Source organism: Xylocopa sonorina, chromosome 17 (assembly GCF_050948175.1).
Source record: "Xylocopa sonorina isolate GNS202 chromosome 17, iyXylSono1_principal, whole genome shotgun sequence".
Classification (NCBI taxonomy): Eukaryota; Metazoa; Arthropoda; class Insecta; order Hymenoptera; family Apidae; genus Xylocopa; species Xylocopa sonorina.
Window position 1 is genome coordinate 4261814 of NC_135209.1, and position 24027 is coordinate 4285840.

Genomic DNA, 24027 nt, shown 5'->3' on the forward strand with positions numbered 1-24027 from the left:
CGTTACGTAAGGCCCGCTGACGCCGTTTGATCGCCGCGTTTCTCTCGCCTCACCTTCCTGCCCGGATCCCTGGCCTAGACGATTTTACGCCGCGCTCACGGCGTCCTCGAGATCCGAACGATTCTCGCGGACCGCGTTTTCAGCCAAGGTAGCCCCAGAGATTTACGAGTGGATGGAACAGAAGCAACGAGTGAGAACTCGACGAGAATCTCGAACGAGATCGAGAACGGTCCCGTCACGCGGGCCTCTTCTCGGAGAAGCGAATTTTTCCTGAAACCAGAATTCAAGCTCGACATCGGCTGGCATTTTCGACGAGTTTGTTCCGTCTTTCGAGTAACCGACGAGTACCATCTCTGAACGGGGATGATAGCTTCGAACGGATGAAGTCGCTCGCGTATTTTCGGACTGCAATTGAGATTCGTTCGAAATGTTACCTCGAGCTTCGATCCTTCGTCGACGATACTTGTGGATCGCTTCGTTGACCCAGTTTAGGCTCGTACGAGAAGAACAATTCCGATTTCCTCCAGCAGCGGTGTAAAATTCCCACAACCATCGCAGAGTCGTAACGTTCCCAACAAATTTCTAATTTAACGCATTCGATGCATCGTACATTGCGCTTGGTCATCCGTTCGTCGTGTCCAGGCACCGCGTACAACGCAGATAGAGGTTAGCCTCTTTACAGTCGCGCGGAGATGACACTGGCAGCAGCTGGAGGACCATTGCGAAGCTGAAAAAACGTTTCTATGCCTACGTATCGCGTTTAGTTACAATTCTGCCAGAGAATTTCGAGTGAAACTTCGAAAATGCCCGCGTACGATCGATCGAGCCACGCGAGTTCATCGAAACCAGCGAAACCAGCGGTTAGATCGTGGCAGTGCGCAGGGATACGTCGAAGACGAGGCTAGAAAGGTGGAACAGGCCCTCGTACACGGTTCGATCGTCGTCCTACGCGATCTTGGGTGGCGCGTCGAGTAGAAGCAGGAAGCCTGGCGAAGCTACCGTCGCCGCTGATGCAATTGACGACCTTGCAGGCGCGCACTCCCTCCGGGCGTTCCGCGACACGCAGTCGGTCCCGCTGGTGTTCAGGAGTCGTCGTCGAGCCACGGACAGGGAGAGAGAGAGAGGCAGCTCGCGGGTTGGTCGAGCGCGAGCGCGAGAGAGGGCAACGGCGACGTGGAAAACGACGGGTTTCAAACGGACGCACGGCGCGAGGAGGGAACGGGCGAGAGCTGGTGCCGCGCGTTCGATGGAAAGGTGGAAGAAGCACAGAGAGAGAGAGAGAGAGAAAGAGAGAGGATAGGTGGGGAGTCGAGAAGAAGAAAAAGAAAAATGAGAGAAAAAAGAAAGGAAAGAGGAAAAAAAAGGCGAAATCGAAGGTGGAGAAAGGGTGGTAGGGGTAGGGGTGGGAAGGATACCGGCGGCGAAGCGAGGGGGACGAGGAAAGAAGGAGGAGAGGAACGAAAAAACAGCTGGTGGGGGAGAGGAGGATCTAAAAAAGCGGGCAAAAAGGCGAAAGGGCGAAGGAGGGACCGGGTCGAAGGAGCGTGGCGAGTCGGATAGAGACGGGCAACGGTGACGGTGATGGAGAAGAGAAAATGAGAGAGGAAGAGGGGAGGGACGAGCTTACGCAAGATTCTCCCGCTTCTATATTTACTGTAAGAGCCGACCGCGGCCACTACGCCGGTTTCTCTCTCCTTGGTTATCCCCCGAACGGCCAGTTTTACGCTTCGTTTTCATGATTCATTCCTGTCCACCACGTGGACACCAGTCGGACGCTTCCCACGGCGACGGGCCACCTCTCTTCGGGGAACCGACGAGTTTTGTAGGCCAACACTCGTTACGCGAACGCCGCGTCGCGGGGTAATTTGCACCGGATACCGAGAAACGGCGAGAGCCCTCCCAACGAGGGGCTTCGACCAGCAGTCTGGCTAATTTCTCTGCTCGGAGGATGGCCCGTCGTCTCCCCTCTCGAGCGCCGCGCGCACGGAATATCGCGTGGAAAGAACTTTCCCTTCGAATCGAAGATCGAATCGATCGCGCGAGGCAGGAGATGGCACTCGAAAAATGAAAAATCGTAGCACGTTACGGTTTTCTCTGCTCAGAGGATGGCTCGTCTCCCATCTCGAGCTTCGCGTGCACGGAATATCGCGTGGAAAGAACTTTGGAAGATCGAATCGATCGCGCGAGGCAGGAGATGGCACTCGAAAAATGAAAAATCGTAGGACGTTACTGGTTATTTCGAAGAGAGAATTTTGTTCGCTTGGCAACGGTTCGAGAGGCTTTGCTGAGAAGTCAGTTTTGGCACCGTGGCTCTCCTAGCGTTCAACCGGTACCGGTTATCTTCGTTCCCGATCGGGGTAGCTGAGGCCTTTCCGGCGTGAAATCGCGCGGGAACACGTCTTAATAAGTTTTTAATTCGCGGAGTATTAGCATGGTCCGGGGTGGTTTCATGCTCCGTAAATTATGGTTTCATTTATTCAAAAGGCTGCGAGCGCGCGAGAGAGCCCGCCTGTCTTCTCGAGACTTAAAAAGAGCTATACTTATTCTGGCGCACGTATATTTTAAATACCTGTATAATTTTCGTAGTTCCGCCTCGGCTGCCCGCGGAACGGTGAATTAATTTCACCGAGACGAACCTCCCGCCTCGTCTCTCGCCTCTTCTTTCCAACGCCAGGCTACTCTTCGTTCTCCAGCGGAAGTCGACAACGCTTTACCGATTTTTCGTCTCGATCGCGACACATTTTCGAGTTTCCACGCTCGTCTTCGTTCCTCGACAGTCAGCAAACCTCAAATTTTATCATTTTCCACTGAACTTTACTTTTTTCACTGTCAACTTGGAAGAAACAAATGGAAATTCGCGCTCTGCGTAAAAAATTACGCGTTACGATCGCAAGGAACGAATAAAAATTGTCCTCGTCTTAGATACGCGCTATTTGAAGTCAGGTTAGTTGAACTCGAGCGGTTTCGAGTCAAGTAACTTGACCCGCGCATATTGGGACAAACTTGAAGTCGAGTTAATCGAATCGAAACTACTTGAGTTCGAATAGCCTGGCTGATCTGTACAAAGTTTTGCTAATATTTTTGTTATACGTGTACGTTGCTTTATATAAATCACTGAGAGCAACGATCATTAGCAGAAAGCATTAATCGTTGAAAAATCAACGAATAAAACACTTTAGTCGAAGAGTGCAACGTTGTCTTTGGAAAATCATTCAGTAGTAGGTTCAAAATATTTTTGTCGAACAGTCCAATCCATCGATTCGACGAATAATAAGCAGTTTACGCGGTCAGCTTCTCCATCCGTGCATCGTCCTCCGATTTTTCTTCGTAATTCGTTTACCGTCTCGCGGTTTGCTCTCCCTGTTTCTCTGCTGTTCTTTTTTCCTCGAAGGAGCTCGGCTGGGAAAACAGGGTGGATACGTCAGGTGCTTTCACCCTGTGAAAGGTCCACAGAGAACGCGTTTGTTTGGAAAACGTCGATAAAGACGACGCGCACGGCTGAAAGGCTTTACCGCGTGATCCGACGGTCGCGATGAAAACTTGCGGGCGAGCGTCGCGAGCCGACGGCCTTCGCGTCCCTTCGCGCGACAGCGTCCTTTAGCTGCTTTCCTTTGTAATTTTTTCATTCATCTTACTCTAATTACTCATCGTAGTACGTAGAATACGGAAATGAAGTCTTCTATCGCTGAATCGACGATAGATAATCGATTTTTGTCGATGCTACTCGCTCTTAATACTTCCTGTCGCAAAGTATTCAGGTTGTTGGATGTTTTTACGTTTTCTTTTTGCGAATATCGCAACGCAATAGCAGTGTCGTTGTTCGAATTGTAGAGTAACAAAGAGCGAACGCGTAATCTATTAGCATATCATGCGATTTAAAATCAGTTTAGCTGCTAAATACATCGGTGTTGACCAGTGAGTAATTGGGGATTGTAGTTTGACGTGGAAATCAATGCTCAGTTGAATAGACTGTTCCGTCGTCGTTCACTTCCTATGCCGTCCTGTTCGATGCGTACGGATTATTTTATCAATATTTCCCATTGAAGGGGATCGGCGAGCAGGGAGACGGACAGAGAGCGTCGAGCAAAAGCGGAGAAAAATGCTTCATTTGGCTTCGTTTAACGCCTATCAATCGCTGCGTTTGTCGAAAAAGTTTCGAGGGGCGACGTTGACCCACAGCTTTGTTTGCAGATCGAATCGAGAACGCGTCGATGAAAGAAGGAATCACTCGTCTCCGTAAGAAATTCGTATCTCGTTCATTCCATATTACACTTTCATTAAACAACCTCGAATAATATCACTTTGCTATCGTTCAATTACCTTGAAAAGTGAAGAGAAAAATAGGGGATGATATTACGAGCGTATAAAATAATTTCTACGACAATTAGAACGTACAAATTCATTTTTCCAACTACAATCTCTCCTCCCGTTTATTGGATACCGTTGGATATCGTCCAATAACTTTTTATATTAATTGAAATTCGGGATAGTTCGGTGCGCGAAAATATCGATGGCCATTGAGAATGGACATTTTTATAATTCTTTTCTCGGTTAAATAAAAGCGACCATTGAACGCGTACCCCGCGCCATATTTCCAGGCTGCTATAAAATTAGCCGAAATTGAGTTTTTCACTACGAACAATAATGAATAAATAACTATCGTCGAATGGAATAACAGCAGTCACCGTAGCTGCGTGGAATAACCACAAATATCGCGAACAAACGAACAACAGTTCGTTTACAATATGCGACTATAAGTAATTCAATGCGTAAAAAAGAGTCCTCGAACGCAATTATTTCTCGCGACGAGGTTCATTCTCGTCCTTTATCCTCGCCAACGCTGATCTCGAATTAACCAACGAAGGATCGATGGATCACCCCCTGTCTCACCCCCTTGTTGAACGTTTCACGAGCCCAGTTTCGAGAGGGTCGACGAAAATTTCCTGTTTCACCGCGAAACGCGAACACTCGCAATACTTAAGGTGTCCCGTTCGAGGGGGTGGTTTGAACCACCACCAGTGCGCGCGCCACCCCGGGAAATCCTTCAATTGTCGAATTAGCGCGGCGTGTTCCTCGCGGCGGGGGTCTAACTTACGCTCGTCCTTCGCTCCTGACGCGTGACGAGTAACGACATTAGCGACAAACCGGTAAACGCGTTCTGGATCCTCTGGTTATCGCGCAAACAGATTACAGTCCGCCTTGGCGAACCTGTCGCGCGCTCACGCAGTTCTTTCGCGTCCTCTTCCGCTTCTGATACCTGCTCTCGAACGGATTCGCTTGAATCTGCACAGCGCCATTTCTCTCCTTTAAATCACTGCCCGTACGATGCACAATTACTGCTTGGAATTAACCAGCAGAGAGTCAAAAGCTATACACCCTCTGTTAAAGAATATCGTTTCGAGAACTTGTTCTTTTTTCCACAGAGAGAAGCAGCAATTCCAAGGTTTGAAAACGTCACTTTTCAAATTTCTCTCGTCATTCGCGTACCTCGAGACACTGCAATATTTCAAGCGAAAGAATCTCTCATCGTCGTTTGGTCGTTTGATGGACTGGCAGCGCGCAAGTCGACGGAGGTCGCGGTGCTAAAGCCAAAGGCCCTCTGAAATTCAGTCGAATCCACGGGTCGTAAGGCTCGAGACGCTCGAGACGCGTCCGTGGAAGTTATTGGTCGCGCGACGGTGGTCGGAGCCGAGAGAGACCTCGCACAAAGAGCTCTCACGCGGGACGGCGAGCGTTCTCGGAAGCAATAGCGGAAAGAACGCGTACCCAGGCCATAATTCCCTCTACTTTGTGTCACAAAGTGCTGGACGATACATAAATGTTTTCATTGTCGGCGAACGGGTCGAGCGAGCGATGGTTCCGCGAGTCTCCCGCTCGTTGCCCGCGTAAATGTTCACCGCGCGGACGATAAAATCAAGATCGTCCTTTTTTCTCCCCTCCGCGCTTCTTTTTTTCTCTCCTCTTCTTCTCCCCTTTTTTTCTCTCTCCCTCCTCGCGATAGAGAGAACCGTTGCCCGCGGAATTAATGTCGGCGTTACTCACGCAGCTATTGACCTCGTTGCGAATCCCCTTTTGTCTCGACGATCGCGCGCGAGACGCGAGAAGACTTTTTTCTCTTCTTTCTTCCCTCCGCCAGCAGCTCTCTCCGCCTCTCTTCTGTTCTTTCTGTTTTTAAACGTGGCGCCCGCTGGAAATTTGGTGGAACGGAAGTGGATGTGGCGCAGGGTGAGGAGGAGGAGGCGGTGGATATTATTGTGATGGATGAATTGTGCTTTACGCGAGAGGAGAGGAAGGGTGTGCGCGAGTAATGGTTGGTGGAATCGTGAGGTTGGAATTTTTTTAGATTTCTGGATGAATGGTATCGAGGGTGGGAGCGAGCGGTGGTCGCTGGACGTCCGCGTGTAGTCGAGCCTTTATTCGCGTTCAATTTATGGTTCGTGCGATGGTAGAATACACCGCTGATAATTAAATGTATTAATCGTAACGAACGCAGTGATTCTCGTGTGCATACAGATCGTTTCGAAGCGAAACTCTTAAACGTGAGAACTTTTTCTTGTGTTTCCTGAAGTGAATCAAGTGAATTTGAAAGATTGTCTCCGAGAGGGGTTGAAATTACGCGACGTAAAGCTACGCGCAGTTGTGACCTGAATATCAACGCCTCGTAAGCTAATTTCTATTCGTCTCTTCTATTACCAAAACTGCTGCGAAGAAAAAGAACGTATCTTCCGAATGGTAAGGCGAGAAGATTGCAATATAGTCGATTTCTGTTTGCAAATTTTAGGAAAGACCAAGGTGGTGCACTCCGATGCGGGTTGCAGCAGAACGTTGCCTGTTGCCTCGTCTTGGAACGGGCAGGACGCTAATTGCAACGGCAATAACAATGCTGGTAACAATTTAGTGAAGAGGGAACCTTTGGCTTCTGTGCCCTGCCAGGTCGCCGAGGTCTCCACGTCCCTTCACGCAACCACCACGTCCGTTAAAATCGAGCCAGTCCCACCGAAATCGGAGAATGGTGAGTGTTTCCTTCCTAGCCGAAGCGAGTCTCTGTCACTTGCCACTTGTCAACGATATTTATCGCATCGTTCTTCGATTCGCGTGCTCTTTTTTTTTACCATTTCTCTTATCCAACTTACTTTTGCCGCGAAAAGAAGAAGCGAATGATTCTCGAGGAAAACGAAGGAGCACGATGTTGACGAAGGGAAAGGTGTTAACGATAACGCGTCGATTTTCGTGAGAAGTTCGCCTGGTCGCTTGGAAACGGGGATTATCGGGTTAAAAGAATTCTTCGAAATGTCAGAGCACGCAGGGGTGATAGTGGGCGATTTCGAGAGCTGTAACTTGTTTAAATGTTTGTGCGATGCGATAAATAATTTCCTGGTACTGCGTCTTGATTTCTTACGTGAAACTTCGAGACGATGGCTTGGTTGGCGTTTCGCTGTGAGTTGCGAGCACGGATATTCCTCAGCTTTGCGTTAGGGTAGAATTCTTCCTTCAGCATTCAGCTTTCGCTACGCTTGTCTTTAACTCTGCTAATTTCTGGAAAGATCGCCGCAAACATTGCCAATCTATCTCCTCGTTTCTTTTCAAATTGGACATTTTACTCGAGAAAGAGTTGGAATAGAAAAACGCTTCGGGGTTAACCGCTCCTCGCATGTGTGCTGATCAAAAGATACGATTACTCGCTTCGCAGAGCCCCTGGAATAAAGGTTTGCAACCTTCTCGCGTGAGTTCGATCGTTGCAAAATCGCCAGTGATTGATGATCCGCTGGGCGTCGTTTTTAATTGGAGTTTTTGGAAGTTCGCGACGCACGGGTTTTCACGGGTCGTTAGAGGAAGCGAAACGGCATCTTCGACTTCGTTTTTGGCGCTGCGAGTGAAACTAATTTGAGGCTCGTGTAACGAGTTTCGCGTCTGAATTCTGCCTCTGCTTTTTAAGTAATCTCGCTTAGGAGTTTCGAGCAGAGGTCGCTCGCTCGATACGATCCTCCAAGGAATTTTTCACTCGCACTATTGTTCGCTGAATAATTCACTCGATACACGCGTGCATAAAATTCTACGCTATCTTAACTTTGTACTATTCTTAATTAACGAAAGGATTGGTGGACATTTTCTTGATACCAGGCACGGGTATCATAAAAATTCATAGAAATCTGTTTTCCTTGCACGCTCGCATTCCACTTGGTCCGTTCACTTGGTTTCCACCATCGAATGAAAATTTCAAGTTTCATTTCTCTTTGTCCGAGGGAAAAAGGAAGGGTTCAAATCACAGAGCGAAGAATGCCTTTCCTTATCCAACGAAAACTCCGTACAGCCTCGAATCCATTACAATTTTCCCAAGCGAGCGCCTCGAAATGTGTATAAAGGGCATTGAAAAACTGTTCGAATGGACGTTGAACAGAGCGTTTATCTTCCCCTGGTAAATGGAATCACACACAGTTTTCATCGATTGACGCGGGGCCCTCGTTATTCCGCGCAACAAAATTAAACGAGTCCAGGTTGCTCGAGCCCCTCCCTGAAAAGCTGCTCGACTTAAAGGAAGACACGGCGAGCGTGTCGTGTAGTAATATATTAAACGATCGATTAATTAATTAGCGAATACGTAACGGGAATATTATCGCGAGTACGAGGTTCGTTGCTCGAACGTGGATTCGCTAAAAAGTGGCCAGCTCCTCGCGATCCTAGCCAGCTCGTTCGCGAGCTTCCAGGAAGAGTCGAGCGGATAGCCGTTACAGGAATCACCGGGCGTAACGCGGTTACGTGTCGTAATTAACGATCGTAATTCAACGCGTTATCTTACGCGCGACTTGTCCGCGGAACGGACGCCCGTCCCGTGGACGATCGTTCAATAATCGAAATTAAGAGCCGCGCGTACGCCAGCCTGTCCCGTTTGCCCCGCGATGAATCCGCGGTGGACGTTGTTGTTAGCGTTATCGATTCGCGCAATTAGGACGGGCACGATCGGGACGCGCGCGTCCCGGATAATAGCGAGTTTCTCGCTGCGAACGGGATTTCGCGACGACGCCTTCGAGCATGTAATTAAGCGATTTACATTTTAACGGGAGAGCTCGGATCGCCGCCACTTATCGAGGGGCGGTTCTCGTTTTTCGTTCCACCGCGAAAAGTCTACGCGTCCCACGCGGTTCGATCGCGATTCAGTTCGAGCAAGATTTCGTTCCAGGTGAATCGAGCTGCGTGAATTTTGAATCGAGTCGACCAACGACGAAGCTGCACAACTGCTTCCGTCGAAATTGAGCGATGCACGAAGAATAGTAGAGAAAGTAAGGTTCGAGTTGAGTGGAAGACGAGTCGATACGCGTCGATTTGAAGTCGGAGTTCGAGTTACGCGTGCAAGTTCAGGTGAACGCGTCGAGTATCAACAGGAAAAGCGATGCTTCCTAGCTGGTTGCACGGTGATTCACGCGAAATCAGCGACACGATCAAACGCACCCAGTCGTTCGACGTTAACGCGGTTACACGGTTATTTAAAGTCCGCTTGCGATACACGCTGCATTCTCGAGAGTTAAGTATAGACGGCCACCGAAAGCGGAAGAATTCGCGTTCATTAATCATTAATAATTCGAGGCGCGAGATCAACGCTGGTGACGTTCATTAATGCGAAGATAAATGTAATATCAAGAAAAGCCTACTGAAACATCGTAATAACCGAACGTTGCAAATAATACCCATTAATCACTCGTACATCAATCTTTCACCGTGAAACAATCGAACGCCACCATTTTCTCTCACTCCTCCTTCTATTTCGCGAAAATATCCACGATCAGATCTCCTTAATCGATCCTCAATTCCATGTGTGTGTTAAAAAAAAAAATAAAAACAACACCGATCAACGAACTTCTGCATCTCGTTGGTTCTTAATATTCCCAATTTCTCGAATTTCCGTTCGGATCCACGCAGGAAGACCGTTTCCGGCCGGATTTTATCGCGTCCATACCTTTTAATCGCGATCGTTAACCTCGCGGAGCGAAAATTCCACTCTGTCGATTATCCTCGCGCAGTTATCGCCGATTTCGCGGGACCCTTCGCTATTTTCGAGGCGATCGCTGGTTTTTCCCGCGGCGCGATCGATACCCGGCGAAATGGCCGCGAGGTTCGCCTGGCGAACGGCTCGACTCTGTTTCCGCGGCCGCGAAATTCGCGATAATTCCCCAGCCTCGTCGGAACCAACCGTTACCCTCGCGAAGATCCGTCGCAAACACCGTTTTCGGTTTGCGTCCGCCGCACGAAACGGCCGACATCGATTCCCTCGGTCGAATTAAAGGACCTCTCATGGAAAACCGGATGCCGCGTCGTTCTCCAGTTGTATCGAAAGCGCTGGCTTTCAGGCGTCGCGGTCGCGTTGTAATTCGTCGCTTCCCGTGGATCAATGGGGATGCTTCCAACCGTTTAATGGGAAATTTTCATTAGCTATTTACTGGTTTCATTTCGTGATAGAATACAGTGAGAAGCTTGCGTTAAGATTCCATGAAATATGGAAACTGAGATTTAATTTTATTTACCTTCCATGAATGCTCTGTGATTAATCTATAAAAATTGAACGAAATGAGCTTCTTCAACCCTTACGTTAAACACCTCTGCAACTATAATCGAACTTGCATCCAACATTTCGATGCACATCCCATAAAAAACAGTACATCGACACCGTTATTACTTAATTACCTCCTCTTCCTTGTTGTCTCGATAAAAAAAAATGACGAGGTAGAAGGGGATGAATTCCTCGACGCGGAAGTCTGTCAGAAAGGAGTTCTCTGTACGAAGGAGCACCGCCCAGACGAGAGTATCGAGTTCCGTGCGCGCCGATTAATTTCTCGCGTGGTCTCACGGGGTGGAAGTGCCGAGCGCGAGAGGGTTGAATGTTAACCACCGTCGACCAATGGGAGGGAGCCTCGCTCGAGTGGAACCCTTTCTCGAGGAGAACCCCTCGAAGGTTTGCAGGAACCGGCTGGTTGGAAAAGGGGGCTCCTCGTCGCGGCTGGGCTGGTCGCGCGGCTCGCGCGACACGTCGCGCGGCTGCTCGAAGAAAGGGCTTTGGCCTGAGGAGGAAGAGTCGCGGCAAGTGTTTAGTAGCGACTCGTTTCTTGATTAATCGCGCAAACAGCCTCCTCCTCGCCGTTCCTCTGCGCTTCCTTTTCGAGGTTAATTTCGAATTACGTTCGATCGAGTCGAGTCTTTTCTTGGTAAAACGATGGGGGTGGTTTGTTGTCGACTTCGTTCTGTTGACGAATCGAATTCAAAGAAGAATATCAGATTTCTTGAGGAATCGCTGCAGAGAACTATTTTATATATTTTTTCTTTAGAATGTCGCAGAACATGGGGTGGTTTATTATCGACTTCGTTCTGTCGACGAATCGAATATCGTTGGAGTCGAAGAAGAAGAATATCATATTTTTTGAGGAATCGCTGCAGAGAATTATTCTTTATTTTTTTCTTTGGAATGTCGCAGAACGATGGGGTGGTTTGTTGTCGACTTCGTTCCGTCGACGAATCGAATATCGTTGGAGTCGAAGAAGAAGAATATCATATTTTTTGAGGAATCGCTGCAGAGAATTATTATTTATTTTTTTTTTTTGGAATGATCGAACGTATGAATAAAATTGTCCATTGGCTATATTGGACAGTTGCAAATGTCTGCAATGTCCGCGTGGATAGTTGCGCGCGTTCCAAAGTGGAACACGATTACAATGTCTCCATTTCGTTCTTTGGTCAAGACGACCTTCGCTGCTGTTCGGTTTGAAAATACGCTTTTGGCACGCCTGGGAAATAGGACAGACGATACGCAGGAAAATAAGGGGAAAAAGACGCGGGGGGGCCGCGGCGGAGAGACAAATGAAGGAGCTGAAACAAGTAAGATGAAAAGGAACGCGTCCAATGAGAGATGGGAGCCAGAAATTAGACGGAAGCAAAGGAGGGGACAAAGAAAGAGTCTAGATTAGGGAAGAAAAGAGGGTGCACTGAGAGGAGCCGATGCATGCGCGGAAAAAACTGAGGGAGTGGAAGCATAGCTAATGTACGATCAGAGACGAGCAGATTTCTTTACCTTCCTTTTCTTTATTCATTCTTTCGAGCGGTACATTTCATTTAGACTTGTCATCGAATTATCCACGATCGATGCCATTACTTAACAGCACCAGATCGTTCGATCTAATCTGAAATTAAAATTCCAAACTCTCAGCTGTATCGAATCGCATGAATATTAAAAAATACACGTAAATAATTAATATTTATAGTTGCATCTTGGATATTTGCAAAAGTGTAGCAAATTCTGCTGGTTCGCGAGCCTATTCCAATGCTCGACAGGTTGAAACGAAAGTGTCCCGCTTTCGAGCGCGAAGGGAAAGCATCTCGCGCGCAGAAACGCGCGCGCTCGTTTAAGAACGTCTAATAAAATCGGTTGCCATTTATTTCACGGGTCTGTCTAGGCTTGAATGGGCCTCGATGACTGTCACAAGCGTTTGTCACTCGAAACCGTGACTTTTACGCTGGAACAGAGGCTCTTGCGCGATCCGCGGGGTTGAATCGCCGCGAGTTTGACGGGACTCGCGACGGAATTAATGGGCGAGGTAAAAGCAAAGCGGGACGAGGATCGAGCGAGGATAATCAAGCGTGCCATCGAGGGGCCCGCGATGTTTAAAAGTTTCATATTCTCGCGTCGGTGCGGGGCAGAAGAGACGCGCAATTCGCAATCGCATTAATGGCTGAGCGAAGGGAACCAGAACGAAGATCGAGCGCGGAGTGTCGAGCGTAATTTCGAGGGTTGCGATTTAAAACTTTAATATCCGGTTCCTATCCTTTTGTAGAAGTAGAAGCGAAGGGAATAAAAGTTACGATCGACGATCTCGCAAGAGGATGGATTCTTCTTCGTCGAAAAATAAAGGAGACTGCGATAATAAAGAAGAGCCATCGAAGAATATATATACCTCCATCAAATTTAAGAAGTACCAGTAAACATCGCAGAGAATTGAACTGAAATTTTGCAAGCATCTTAAACAATAGTGACGTCTATATTTCGCAAGTGCTTTCTACGTACGATATGGAACAATTTCAAAATTAGCGCTCGAGCAGGTCTCGAACCAACCAAAACTCTCGCCATCTTAACATCCCCGATAATCAGGAGCAAACCAAATAGAGGCGCCCAATATACGGCAATATCGTCCATCCGCGTCTACGTGAAAGAGGGAAGCCCAAGAGAGAACAGAAAGAAACGAAAATAAGAACTCGCCCAAAGCGAGTACTGCTATTACGATCTGGACTTGTAAAAAAAGAAGACCCGTGGCAAAGTGCTCGGTAGCCGGGCGAAACAGACGATCGGACCCAAACCGAGCACCCCCTCATTACAACGCTCCCAGGAAGATGTCGTAATCGATTCACGGAGGAACAAAACCAGCGGGAGCAAAACGAGGAGACGAGGCGAGTGTGCGAGAGAGAGAGAGAGAAGGAAGACGAGCAACGATAAAAGCGCGCAACAGGAAAAACAGAATGCCAAAAAGGCAGCCAGGGACGAGGGCCGTGGTGGAAGCGAAAAGAAGCCGAGGGAGAAGGGCGCGGAAAAGAGAGCAGCGAGCCACGGGGGCAGGGATAAGAGGACGGGGACGGAGGAGGGTAGACGCGCGTTCAGGAGGGTTGGAGAGAGAGAGACCGGAAGCCTGTGCATCGCGGTGGGGAACGGAGACGGGCGAAAAAAGAGTCGAAGAGTAGAAGGGAGGGAAAGGAAGGAGTGAAACGACCTTGTTAAGTAGGAGGTGCGTGGCACGCATGGCGACGCAAACACAAGGCGTGGCTCGAAAGAGTCTCGACCCTGTGCGTCTATCCCTGGTACCCGGTGGCACACACCTATGTATACATATATATATAGACACATACATCTGGAACGCGCACCCACGATCGAGAGCGGATCCACGGCACCGCGTTTATCCGCGTCGCGTTACGTCATGCGAGCGAGTATCTCGCGGTGTAACGACGAGTAAAACGTGAAAGAGCGCCGCGTGCGCGGCTGGCCAGTGGGAGAGCAGCCGCCGTGAGAATTGATTCGGTAGATCCGATTCCGACAGTCCACCGCGGGAATCGATCCGAGCCGCGCGGAGCCGCGTCGAGCCGCGTCGAGCCGCGTCGAGGGTCCTCCTCTCTTGCTTTCCTCCCTTTTTCTCTCGACTTCGTTTTCCCTCCCCTTTCTTCGTCCCGTTTCTCACCCTCTCGCCGCGGCTGCCTCCTCTCTCTCGTCTGGTCTCGCCGCGTCTCGCGTTCGCCTCGAACCGGATACGCGTGGGGGTTGTTCGCGCCAACGGAGAACTCGAAGACACGCGGGGGTGGCCCGCGTCGCTGGTCGCGCGGGATAGCATGAACGGATGTGACGACAGGTGAGCGGGCTGTTGCGATTTGAATGAGCGTACTTGTGCAGGCGACGTCGAGGGGCATCGAGGTTCAGGTTTGGATCAGGTTGGTGATCTGTGAATTGGTAACGAAGAGTTCGGCGGGGTAGATCGGATATTGCAGTACTTTTGCGTGTTTTTCTTAAGTCGAACAGACGGGTTACTTGTTCTGCTTTGAATGTTCCAGTTTTGTAATTGATTCTACTACGCGTCAGGAGGAACGCCGCGATAGGTAGTCTGATAAAAGATAACTTTAATTGATGTTATGTCACGTACGATAGTTGCACTGATAATTGAAAAAAAAAAACAATAGCTGTGTATTAAACGTAGCTCAAGTGGAAGATACACGAGGATGCTCGAGTACCACCCTTCGAGTTGTTTTCAATCACTGACGATCCTTCGAATCGTCCAAAATCTCGCATCGAAATCGATGCGTATGACGAAGAAACGTTTGCCCTCTAAACGACGCGATATTTTGCGTTTCCAAAGTCGCCGCAGCCTCGACACTGGCAGTGATTTATCAAACGAAGGCTCGCGGACAACGTATCCGCGTTACGGTTTTTCACTCGCGCTTATTGTCAGAGGGACGAGGGAATATGGAAACCGGAAATTTACACGCGCACGTATCTGCCTTTCAGGGATCGTGGTGTCGAATGCAGGGGCCGGAGGTGTGCCAGTCGGGATCGCCGTGGCCAGGCAACGATTGCAGCACCAGGAAACCTCCACGTCGATGCGCAATGTGTCCCTGAGTCATCACACGTCGCACCACGCGAGCTATCATCACTTTCAGCCCGATAATCTGGGTAAGTTTTCCTCTATTTCGCTCCGCGTCTCCTCTTGGCATGCACGCGACGATTCCTTCCATCCTTTCTCTCCCATCGATCGAAATTCGATGCCAGTTTGACGGGAAATTTGGATTCTTCCATTCGACAAATTTGGTAACTCAGAGTCTCGATGTAGTTGCGTTCTGGTAAAAGTAACATCGACGAGGATCGATGCAAGAAAATTGTGCAAGTGTTTTATACAAGGTGAAGAGAAGTACAGAAAGATTGGGTTGAAAAATTGCTCGGTTTAGCGAAAAGTGGCTTCGTAATTGGACTGAATGAAATTGAAGTAGAATAAGGGTACAAAGAAGCAATTGTTGGACTTCCTCGAATAAAAATCGCGAGTAACAACGAAAGTATTGGAGAGTAACGAGTAGCTTATCGTCGAGATAAAAACTTATCTAACTCGTGCGATACTCTGTGGCGCTTGGAAGTAAGTTGCAATTTCTCGAGCGTTCCAAGATAAAATTGAACAAACAATTGCGCGTAATGACGTAACGATTGAATGAAAATCAGAATTCGTACGATGGAAGTGACGTTCGATAATTGAAATACACACGTCTCGTCTAGAAACCTTCCATTGTCCGCTCGTACAGCAACGAAAATTTGCAATTATCTCTGAACAATTAAATAGAACGTTACTCTACATTCTACTAATAGGCAACAATAGATCGTTTCGTTATTTAGCGTCAAATATATCCGAAGCGCGTGTATCATCGCGGCTCGAGCGGACTCGTTATTATTAATTCACCAATACCGGGGAATTGTTAATCATTTATCGGTGCGCGCGGAATTTATGGGTTAATTAGTACTGATGAATCACGTTGCCGCAAGAAATATATTCTTCCGACGATAGATACACGGCTGTGTCTGAAATAATTAGGAAAACGCATTTGCGGATAATTGAGCGAAATAAATGACGCGGCAGGTTAACGTGAAGCAATCTCTTTGGTAATTAAAATGCTCAGGAACACCCACAGATGTATCGTGCACACCTTGAAATGTGTTCGATGATTTTGGTCAGTCAAAAGTTCGCAGAAAAATCGCGAGAATGTAAACGCTGGGCTGATCAGCAGCGCAGTCCATTGATTTTCCTTCTTCTACACCTCAGGCAGGCTAATGCTCATTATCTGCATTCGAAATTGATACCGTGCACGATAGAACGGGAAGTTTAATTAAACTTGAGTCATACTATCGCTCGAATACTTTCATTACTCACCGCGTGTTATGGGTGGCCACCCTTGGGTGGCTGACGCCAGATTATTTTGACTCGTCCATTCCGTACCTTTATGCACAGGATGAATAGTCGAATATATCACGGGCAACGTGCAAACTTTACATCGCGGGTAATAAGGAAACCGCCTGCGAACCGGCGATACATCACTGACTTTGTACGCACGAATCTGAAACTTGTAAATTCGTGCAGGCGACGCAACGGCACATCTCGACACCGATTTTCGAGCCTACATTTTCTACAAAAACTAAATATCCTTCCAATTAATCAGACTCGTCGAGGCGTTCTCGTACGTTCGAAGCAAATTCGCAGCTTGACGCGACACGCGAGAGAAAGCCTTTGAGCTTAACCAACATCTTTCAACCCTTCTCGTGTATTTTCAAGAAGAAAAGACCCGTGACGCGAACCAAAGTACACGTCACCCTGGAATTGGACGTCCCAGTGACGCGTGAGTACGTTGACGTTCCTTGTACCGAAGTGTTAAAAGGTTAACCGTGTCCACGAGGGAAAGAGAGAGGCAGAGAACGAAACGTGCATACTCTCGAGGAAAGATACGCCTGTTCGACTCCTTAAAGACGCGAGGCATCCAATGTCGCTTCGAAGTAGTAATTATATCGCGATTAAATCGTAGAAAAGTAGCAGGCAGCCAATGGTAGAGTCTCGAATCCTGAACAACGACGCAAAGTAATTTTGCAGAGGCTGTTGATCAAAATATTAATCCATAAAGGCAGCAAGAATTTCACCAGCTAGCAAGCAAAATAGAGCCAAAATCAAGACTCGCTGCAGCAACGTTTACTCAATCGCTTTTGATACAACGACGCGAAGTATTGTTTCAGAGGCTGCTGGTACCCTCTCGAAGGATCCAAATTCTACAAAGCAGACATCAAAATATTAATCCATAAAGGCAGCAAGAATTTCGCCAGCTAGCAAGACTGAGCCAAAATCAAGACTCGCTGCAGCAACGTTTACTCAATCGCTTTTGATACAACGACGCGAAATATTTTTGCAGAGGTTGCTGGTACCCTCTCGAAGGATCGAAATTCTATAAAGTAGAGATTAAAATATTAATCCATAAAGGCAACAAGAATTTCGCCAGCTAACAAGCAAGACTGAGCCAAAATCAAGACTCGCTGCAGCAACGTTTACTCACTCGCTTCTGATACGCAGTAATGCTCAGGGTCGACTACATTCGCGTGTACGAACCGTGCGCAGAGAAAAACTCATTCTAGGCTAATTACTTTTCATACCTGTCCGAGTGCGCGCCGGTTCTGGTATTGTCCCGAACGATCGCCGCGCTCTTACGACGCTACGCGTCTTCCTGAGCGTCTTTTTTACACGCTGGCCACGTCTCGAGTTAATCGTGCTAACCGAGGCGTGGGGGTCGCCTTCATTCAGAAGGTTTTCGGAGGTTTTCCGTTCCAGCCCGCCGTTCGAACGCCCCCAGCCGATAGATTTCATTCACTCTGACTCCAGTCACTCGCTCTTAACCTGAATTCCAACGGCGATCGGTTCAGTTGCACGCTCGACTATGAATGGAATATCTTCTCGAATAAATATTCCAGGCTACCAACAGACCGAACTCGCTAATTGCTCTTTCTATACACGTTTTTCGAGCCTCAGAGTGTATCTCGTTGGCCAAGACAATGGCGAGTCACAAATCTGTTGACTCTTTCAATACGCCACCTGTATCTTAGTAAAGAAGGGTTCGTGGCAGTCAATGAAGTCTTTCGACCAGTTCTACATTCACTGCAACAGGAAATGAACTACACTAAACGTTAAGAAACCAAACGATTAGCTAGCTCTAATTAAGTGGTTCGTTTCGAGTCTAAAAAAAATGAACTGGTTCCTCTCAGAAAGAGTTCTCAGGGAACAATAGAAGTAGAGGGTTGAACGCGTGACTCTGTCGCTGTAAATCCGCTTAAGGGTTAATTTCGAAATAAATTGTTCGAGGTAATTAATGATCGACGCTGTTTCACTTTCGTCGCGACAACAGGATCGAGCCACTTCCGCCTTGGCGCGCGCGTTTATCGCGCCGCCATAATTCATCGCTCGGAATTAAGTTCTCCTTTGTTTCGAACGATCGCTGGATATCTCACCTGTGGAATATCAGATAGATTTCCGCGCGGTTGCGTAGACGCGAGCAGGGCCGAGCGTTATCGGCTGGTTTTCGTTTGAGCACGGCGCTCCATCGGCATTCCTCGAGCGGGCTGAAACATCTGGTCGGAATATTAACGAGGGACGACGATGGCCTGTCAGCGTTCCACGGAAATTCCTCTTCCGCCGTCCGAGGGTACGAAACCGATCATCTTTCCAACGGCGACGACGATCGAAACGAAATTCCATCCACTCGCGGCCTCCTCCGCGTCCTCGACGTTTCTTTCCTGCTCTCCTCTTCGTGCTGGAGAACTTCGAGCTGCTCTCAGTTTTGTTTTTGAGTTAATAGAGAGTGTATTAAACGTTTGACATTTTTTTTTTTTGGGAAGGTATCGATATTTCTGTTGGGTAGTTGGTCGCTTCTCTCGTGCTTTCCTTCTCGTGCCACGAACTTTGAGCTACTCTCAGTTTTGTTTTTAAATTAATAGAGAGTGTATTAAATATTTGATATTTTTTTTTTTTTGAGAAGGTATCGATATTTCTGTTGAGTAGTTGGTCGCTTCTTCTTAGAATGTCGTGGGTTTACGATGTTTCACGTTACTATATGCCAACTGACGAATGCAGAGAAGGCTAAGAAATATGCGGTGGCAGAGAAAAATATATAGATTTGTCAGATTTCTATTTAGTGATCGTTAGCCTTAAAATTCTGCTACCACTTCCTTTAAAACAGCCTGTCCACTCGTGACGACGAGGAAGTTCACGAACACGGTGGCTCGTCCAACAAATTTCATTCGTTTCCTCATATCGCGGACCTGTTGGGGAGCTTCCATTCTTACGGCAGGTGCACGATTCGGGTAGATAAGTTGCATATGCGCGACGCGAGTAACCAAGTAACATACTGGTGGCTCGAAACGACACGAGGACCGCGATAAACTTGTAAAAATGGAAGTTGCGAGCTTGATGTCGTCCGGGTAACGACGGAAGTTGTCGTTCTGGGTAAATTAATTAACTTCGTCTCGATGGACTATTCATTACTCCACCAATAGAACCAGGTTCCTTCTTCTTGCGATTGCGAATTTCGTGGCACGCGCGCTCGACTTGCAATAGAAGCCATTTGTGATTTGCAGAGTTTAAAATTGATGAAAAATATTTTTTATCGCTATTTTAGATATTCAGGGTAATAGGTCGGAGTCGAGTGCTCGCTGCATTTTCAAAATCATCGTTCTAATAATTATACAGTAGCTGTTGGAGCGAAATGATAAAAAATATATTTTCAGTCCCTCGTTTCTCCCCGTACTTTTTATTCAGAACTATTAAATTATGGCGTTACACGCGATGGCAGGCGAACAAAGGCCGTGGTCTACGGCCATCAGCCAGTCGTAAGTAGATTCAGCCGGGCTGACCGCTCTCGCCCGGCTGTTTCTAGTCTAGCGCACCCAGATGAATCTACTTACTCTGCAATTAGCTCGAACGCCGTACATTGTTATCTCTGTTGGCCTATCTCGGCCACGATTTTCGAAAGCATGCGAGTAACACTCGCGAAACTCGAAGACGACAGATCACGGAGTAATAAACGTTCCTGTGAAATTCATCCGTAACGACTCGATCCACTTTTCGAGTAAGAATATTTTTAACTCGTGTCCCTCGAGAACGCGATTGGAGTAAAAAAAAAAGGAAGAAAAATCGACGCGAGTACCCTCTCGCGCGATACGCAGCCACGTACCTTCCTCAAACTTTTCGAGCAACGCCGTTTGACGCTTAAAACTCTTATCGTAGCAAGTTCAACAAGCACGCCGTCGAGAAGCGAATCGATAGCCGTCTCGATCGTCCAGTACGCTTTGTAACACCCTCGCATTACATCTGCTGTATGTATACATGTATATACGTGCATGGAAAATCGTTTGTCGACTGCAAAGAACGAAGAGGCAGCAACCGCGTCCCGCGAGATCCTCTCGTCTCGTCTTTCGCGGGTCCGTCGTAATTATCCCGACGATTCCCTCGTGATTACTTCCACTTCTATCGGAGGGTATACCCGATAGTTGCACGGAATATCGATGCTTTTCCGCGCGAGCGAGTCGCGGAAAACTTGGAGCGGACGAGAGCGCGGAATTCTTCTGGACGCGAGTTATTTCGCTGTGGCGTTGCTCGCGATATCATCCCCTTTCTTTGGGAAAGATATTCGCGATCAAAACTATTGGCTTTGCGAACAAGATGCCACGTAACTAAAAAATTTAGAACTTAAGAGATTGCATTTGTCTACGCTATTAATTTCTATCGCACTGCATAGAAACTTAGAAGTAAGTAAAATATAAATCACTGTGCTTCGTTCTGCGTTACATGAGAATTGTATTCCCAAAAGCGCGAAATTCAGCTTCGCCTATGAGCACCTGCAATCGAGGAGACCAAGATCGCGAATGGTTTCGAAAAACTACTTGGAAGAGCCACTAGAATTCGATTAAGAACCGCGGCACCACGGTTTCCGCGTGACTCAGAGACTGGCACGAAGATGGATGAGGATGAAGACGACTGTTATATCTGACACAGGAAGACAGGAATCTTGGTCGCAGACGTCACTTGTTCCCTGTCGCACAATGCTGAAACAGTATCCCTAAGCGCACTGTTCCATTGTTGCCTGCCCTCGACGCACTATTCCTCTGTTACGAGGCGGATAAAATATTACGTGCGAACACGTAGAGACGAAAATAGTTGCGACGAACAGGAAGCCACAGTGCTCGTCCTGATCCATCGCGAGTCATCCCGTACGATCACTGATAAATATAACCATTCGGTTCGCGATCTTGATACCCGTGATCTACTCGCTGTCTGACGATACAGACCGTCCCAACTGCAACTGAAAATCGCGAAATACCAACCAACGATTGTCCAATAAAGCAGATCAATTCAGCTATGCAGAGCTATTGCACGCGCGATCCAGTCGCAGTCTGACCAGACGGACGGCTTCCACTATAAGTAGAGGTTGCAACTGGTACGCGGGATCCAGTCGCGGTCTGACCAGGCGGGCCGCTTCCACTCTAAGTAGAGGTTACAGTTCGTACTCGCGAGTCCAGTCGAGGTCCTGCCAGACGTGTCGCTTCCACTTGGAGCAGTGGAAGCTGCGATCCAACGTACATACCATTTCTACTATAAGTAGAAGCAGCAATTCGCATGTGCGATCTAATCGCGTCCTGACAAGGCAGACCGCTTCCACTCCGCGATTCGTATTACGCGGCTACGTAGCCGCTGTCCGCCTCGTCGGACCATTTCTGCTCCAAGTAGAAGCGGTGCGTTAATATTAAGATATCCGCATTCCTGCGTCGCCACGTCAATCCTTCTCGCGTCCTTTTCTCGAACCATTCGCGAGACTCCTTGCGAAAGACCATCCCCCAAATTAAAATGAAATAGCCGTTGGTGTCCCAAGGAACAGTTCGATGGATTCGAGAGCCAAGTCTCCGAGCAATGTTGCATCTGACTGGGCCTGTTGTTTGTATAGGTTCGAGCACGGCCATGGCAGTAGGCGGTGCGACCCTGGTGCATTGCGGAGGACCTGGAGGGGAGGACCGACCGGCCCACCTCGCCATTCCCTCGGGAGCACTGGCACCCTCGTTGAACGCTGCACTCGGATCGAGCCTGAATTCCAGCCTGAATTCCAGCCTAAATTCCACGCTGGGTAGCATCGGAGCCGCGGCGAACGCGGCCACCGCCGCCACGGCCGCGGCTACGGCCGCATGGCCGCCAACCTTATGGCAGTACCCCGCGGCGGCCGCGGCTGCTGCAGCTGCAGCTGCAGGTGAGACGGAACTACCCCTCTTCCCCTTCGTTTCGTTCCCCTTCGCGATATTATTCCACGCTCTTCTCACCACACCCTCGCTTTTCGCGACAATTTTCGTTCTGTTCGCTAATTTTTTGGGTCTTGTCGCGATTTGTTTGCGAGATGCATATCCTCCCTCCTTCGTTGCATTCCCCTCCTCGATATTATTTAACCCCCTTCTCACCTCATCCTCGCTTTTCGCGACAATTTTCGTTCTGTTCGCTAATTTTTTGGGTCTTGTCGCGGCTTATTTGTGAGAGTTATATGCCCCTTTCTTCGTTTCATTCTCCTCCTCGATATTATTCAACCCCCTTCTCACCCCGCCCTCACTTTTCGCGACAATTTTCGTAGCTTACTAGCTTACTGTTCGCTAATTTTTTGGGTCTTGTCGCTGCTTATTCGCGAGATGCATATCCCCCTTCCTTCGTTTCATTCTCCTTCTCGATTTAATTGTCTACCCCCTTCATCCTCCCTATCTTCCACCTCGCCCTAACTTTTCGCGACAATTTTCGTTATTCGCTTACCCTGTCCGCTAATTTTTTGGGTCTTGTCGCAGCTTGTTCGCGAGATGTACATTTTTTTTTATCGATGCATGCTTCGCAACAATTTTCGTTCCCAGCTCGCTGCTTGGAAGTTGGTTTTCCTGTTCGTTAATTTAGCTCGAACTCTCAGTTTGGCTCGCTTGGACGGTGGATGGACCATGTCGCTGCATTCGCCGCGCTTGTTCCAGGGATGTATATTTTTTATGATAATCGAAAGGCAATTACGAGATACGCATCGTGGGACGACGCGTGTGTCTGCTTGTATTTAAGGAATGCGTGATTATACAGGCGGTATGATTATGTTTCTTCGTGCGAGACATTAGCGTGGTTGCTTGAGGGGGAAGGTACAAGAGGAGTCTTATTATTTCGTCGTGTTGATTGTCTGAAGGTTTTTAGCGTCCCAGAAAAATAACATTTAATTGATCAGTGTGTTTATATAGAGTTTGAAAAGAATTTAATTCCATAGAATTTTCATTTATTCAAGTGGCATCGTTCAGCAAAAATGGTGCCTGTTATTTTTCGTATCTTTTCACGATACACGCTGCGAACGCGTAATCGTAAATTGCATTACAAACGCGGCGCAGCTCGTACAGGTCAACGAACAAACGCGTTTTCACGTTTACATTCGCAATTATCGTTCAGAATTGAAAGAACGAGAGGGAACGGGCTACAATTGCAGTTAAATTGCATCTTCGTCAAGCAATTTATGCTCCGTCCCACGTGATGATTAAACAATTTGTCGCGAATTTTCCACGCGAACGTTCGATTCCTCTCGATGGTTCCTCCTTTTCTCGACTTGATTCGCGCTCAATTGGAAATAGAGGAGGAAGTAGTAAAAGGCTCGGTTGTTTGTCCAATTTATCGTATTCAGGTGTGCCCAGTAGGCTTTACCGCGATTCCGCGAAACGGTCGCGTTACAACGAATATCGTTCGTATATTTTTTTTTCCCCCGCGTCGGTTAATTCTCTGGCGGATTGCGTAGCGGAATAAATCATCCTGGTAATCGGATATTTATTTGCAAACCCGTGACCGCCATTTAGTTAAGCCGAGCAAATCTTTCGGTGCTTGGCGCGCGAACCACCGCGTTGTTCCTCTCTCGTGGATCTGATGTGAGAATATTTCCATCGCCACGAACGAAAAA

At 48.0% G+C, this 24027-nt stretch overlaps 1 protein-coding gene across 7 annotated transcripts in view; it reads left to right on the forward strand.

Moving 5' to 3' along the window:
- Wge (BAH domain and coiled-coil containing protein winged eye) overlaps positions 1 to 24027 on the forward strand; it is a 150192-nt gene that overhangs the window by 113290 nt on the left and 12875 nt on the right. For 5 of the 7 annotated variants that reach the window (XM_076907888.1, XM_076907887.1, XM_076907890.1 and 2 more), the window contains exons 6-8: positions 6782 to 7012; positions 15023 to 15187; positions 22027 to 22323. In XM_076907888.1, coding sequence (XP_076764003.1) covers positions 6782 to 7012; positions 15023 to 15187; positions 22027 to 22323 — 693 coding nt within the window. The remainder of the gene's footprint in view (positions 1 to 6781; positions 7013 to 15022; positions 15188 to 22026; positions 22324 to 24027) is intronic. The other 2 variants (XM_076907893.1, XM_076907892.1) reach the window with 2 other exon arrangements.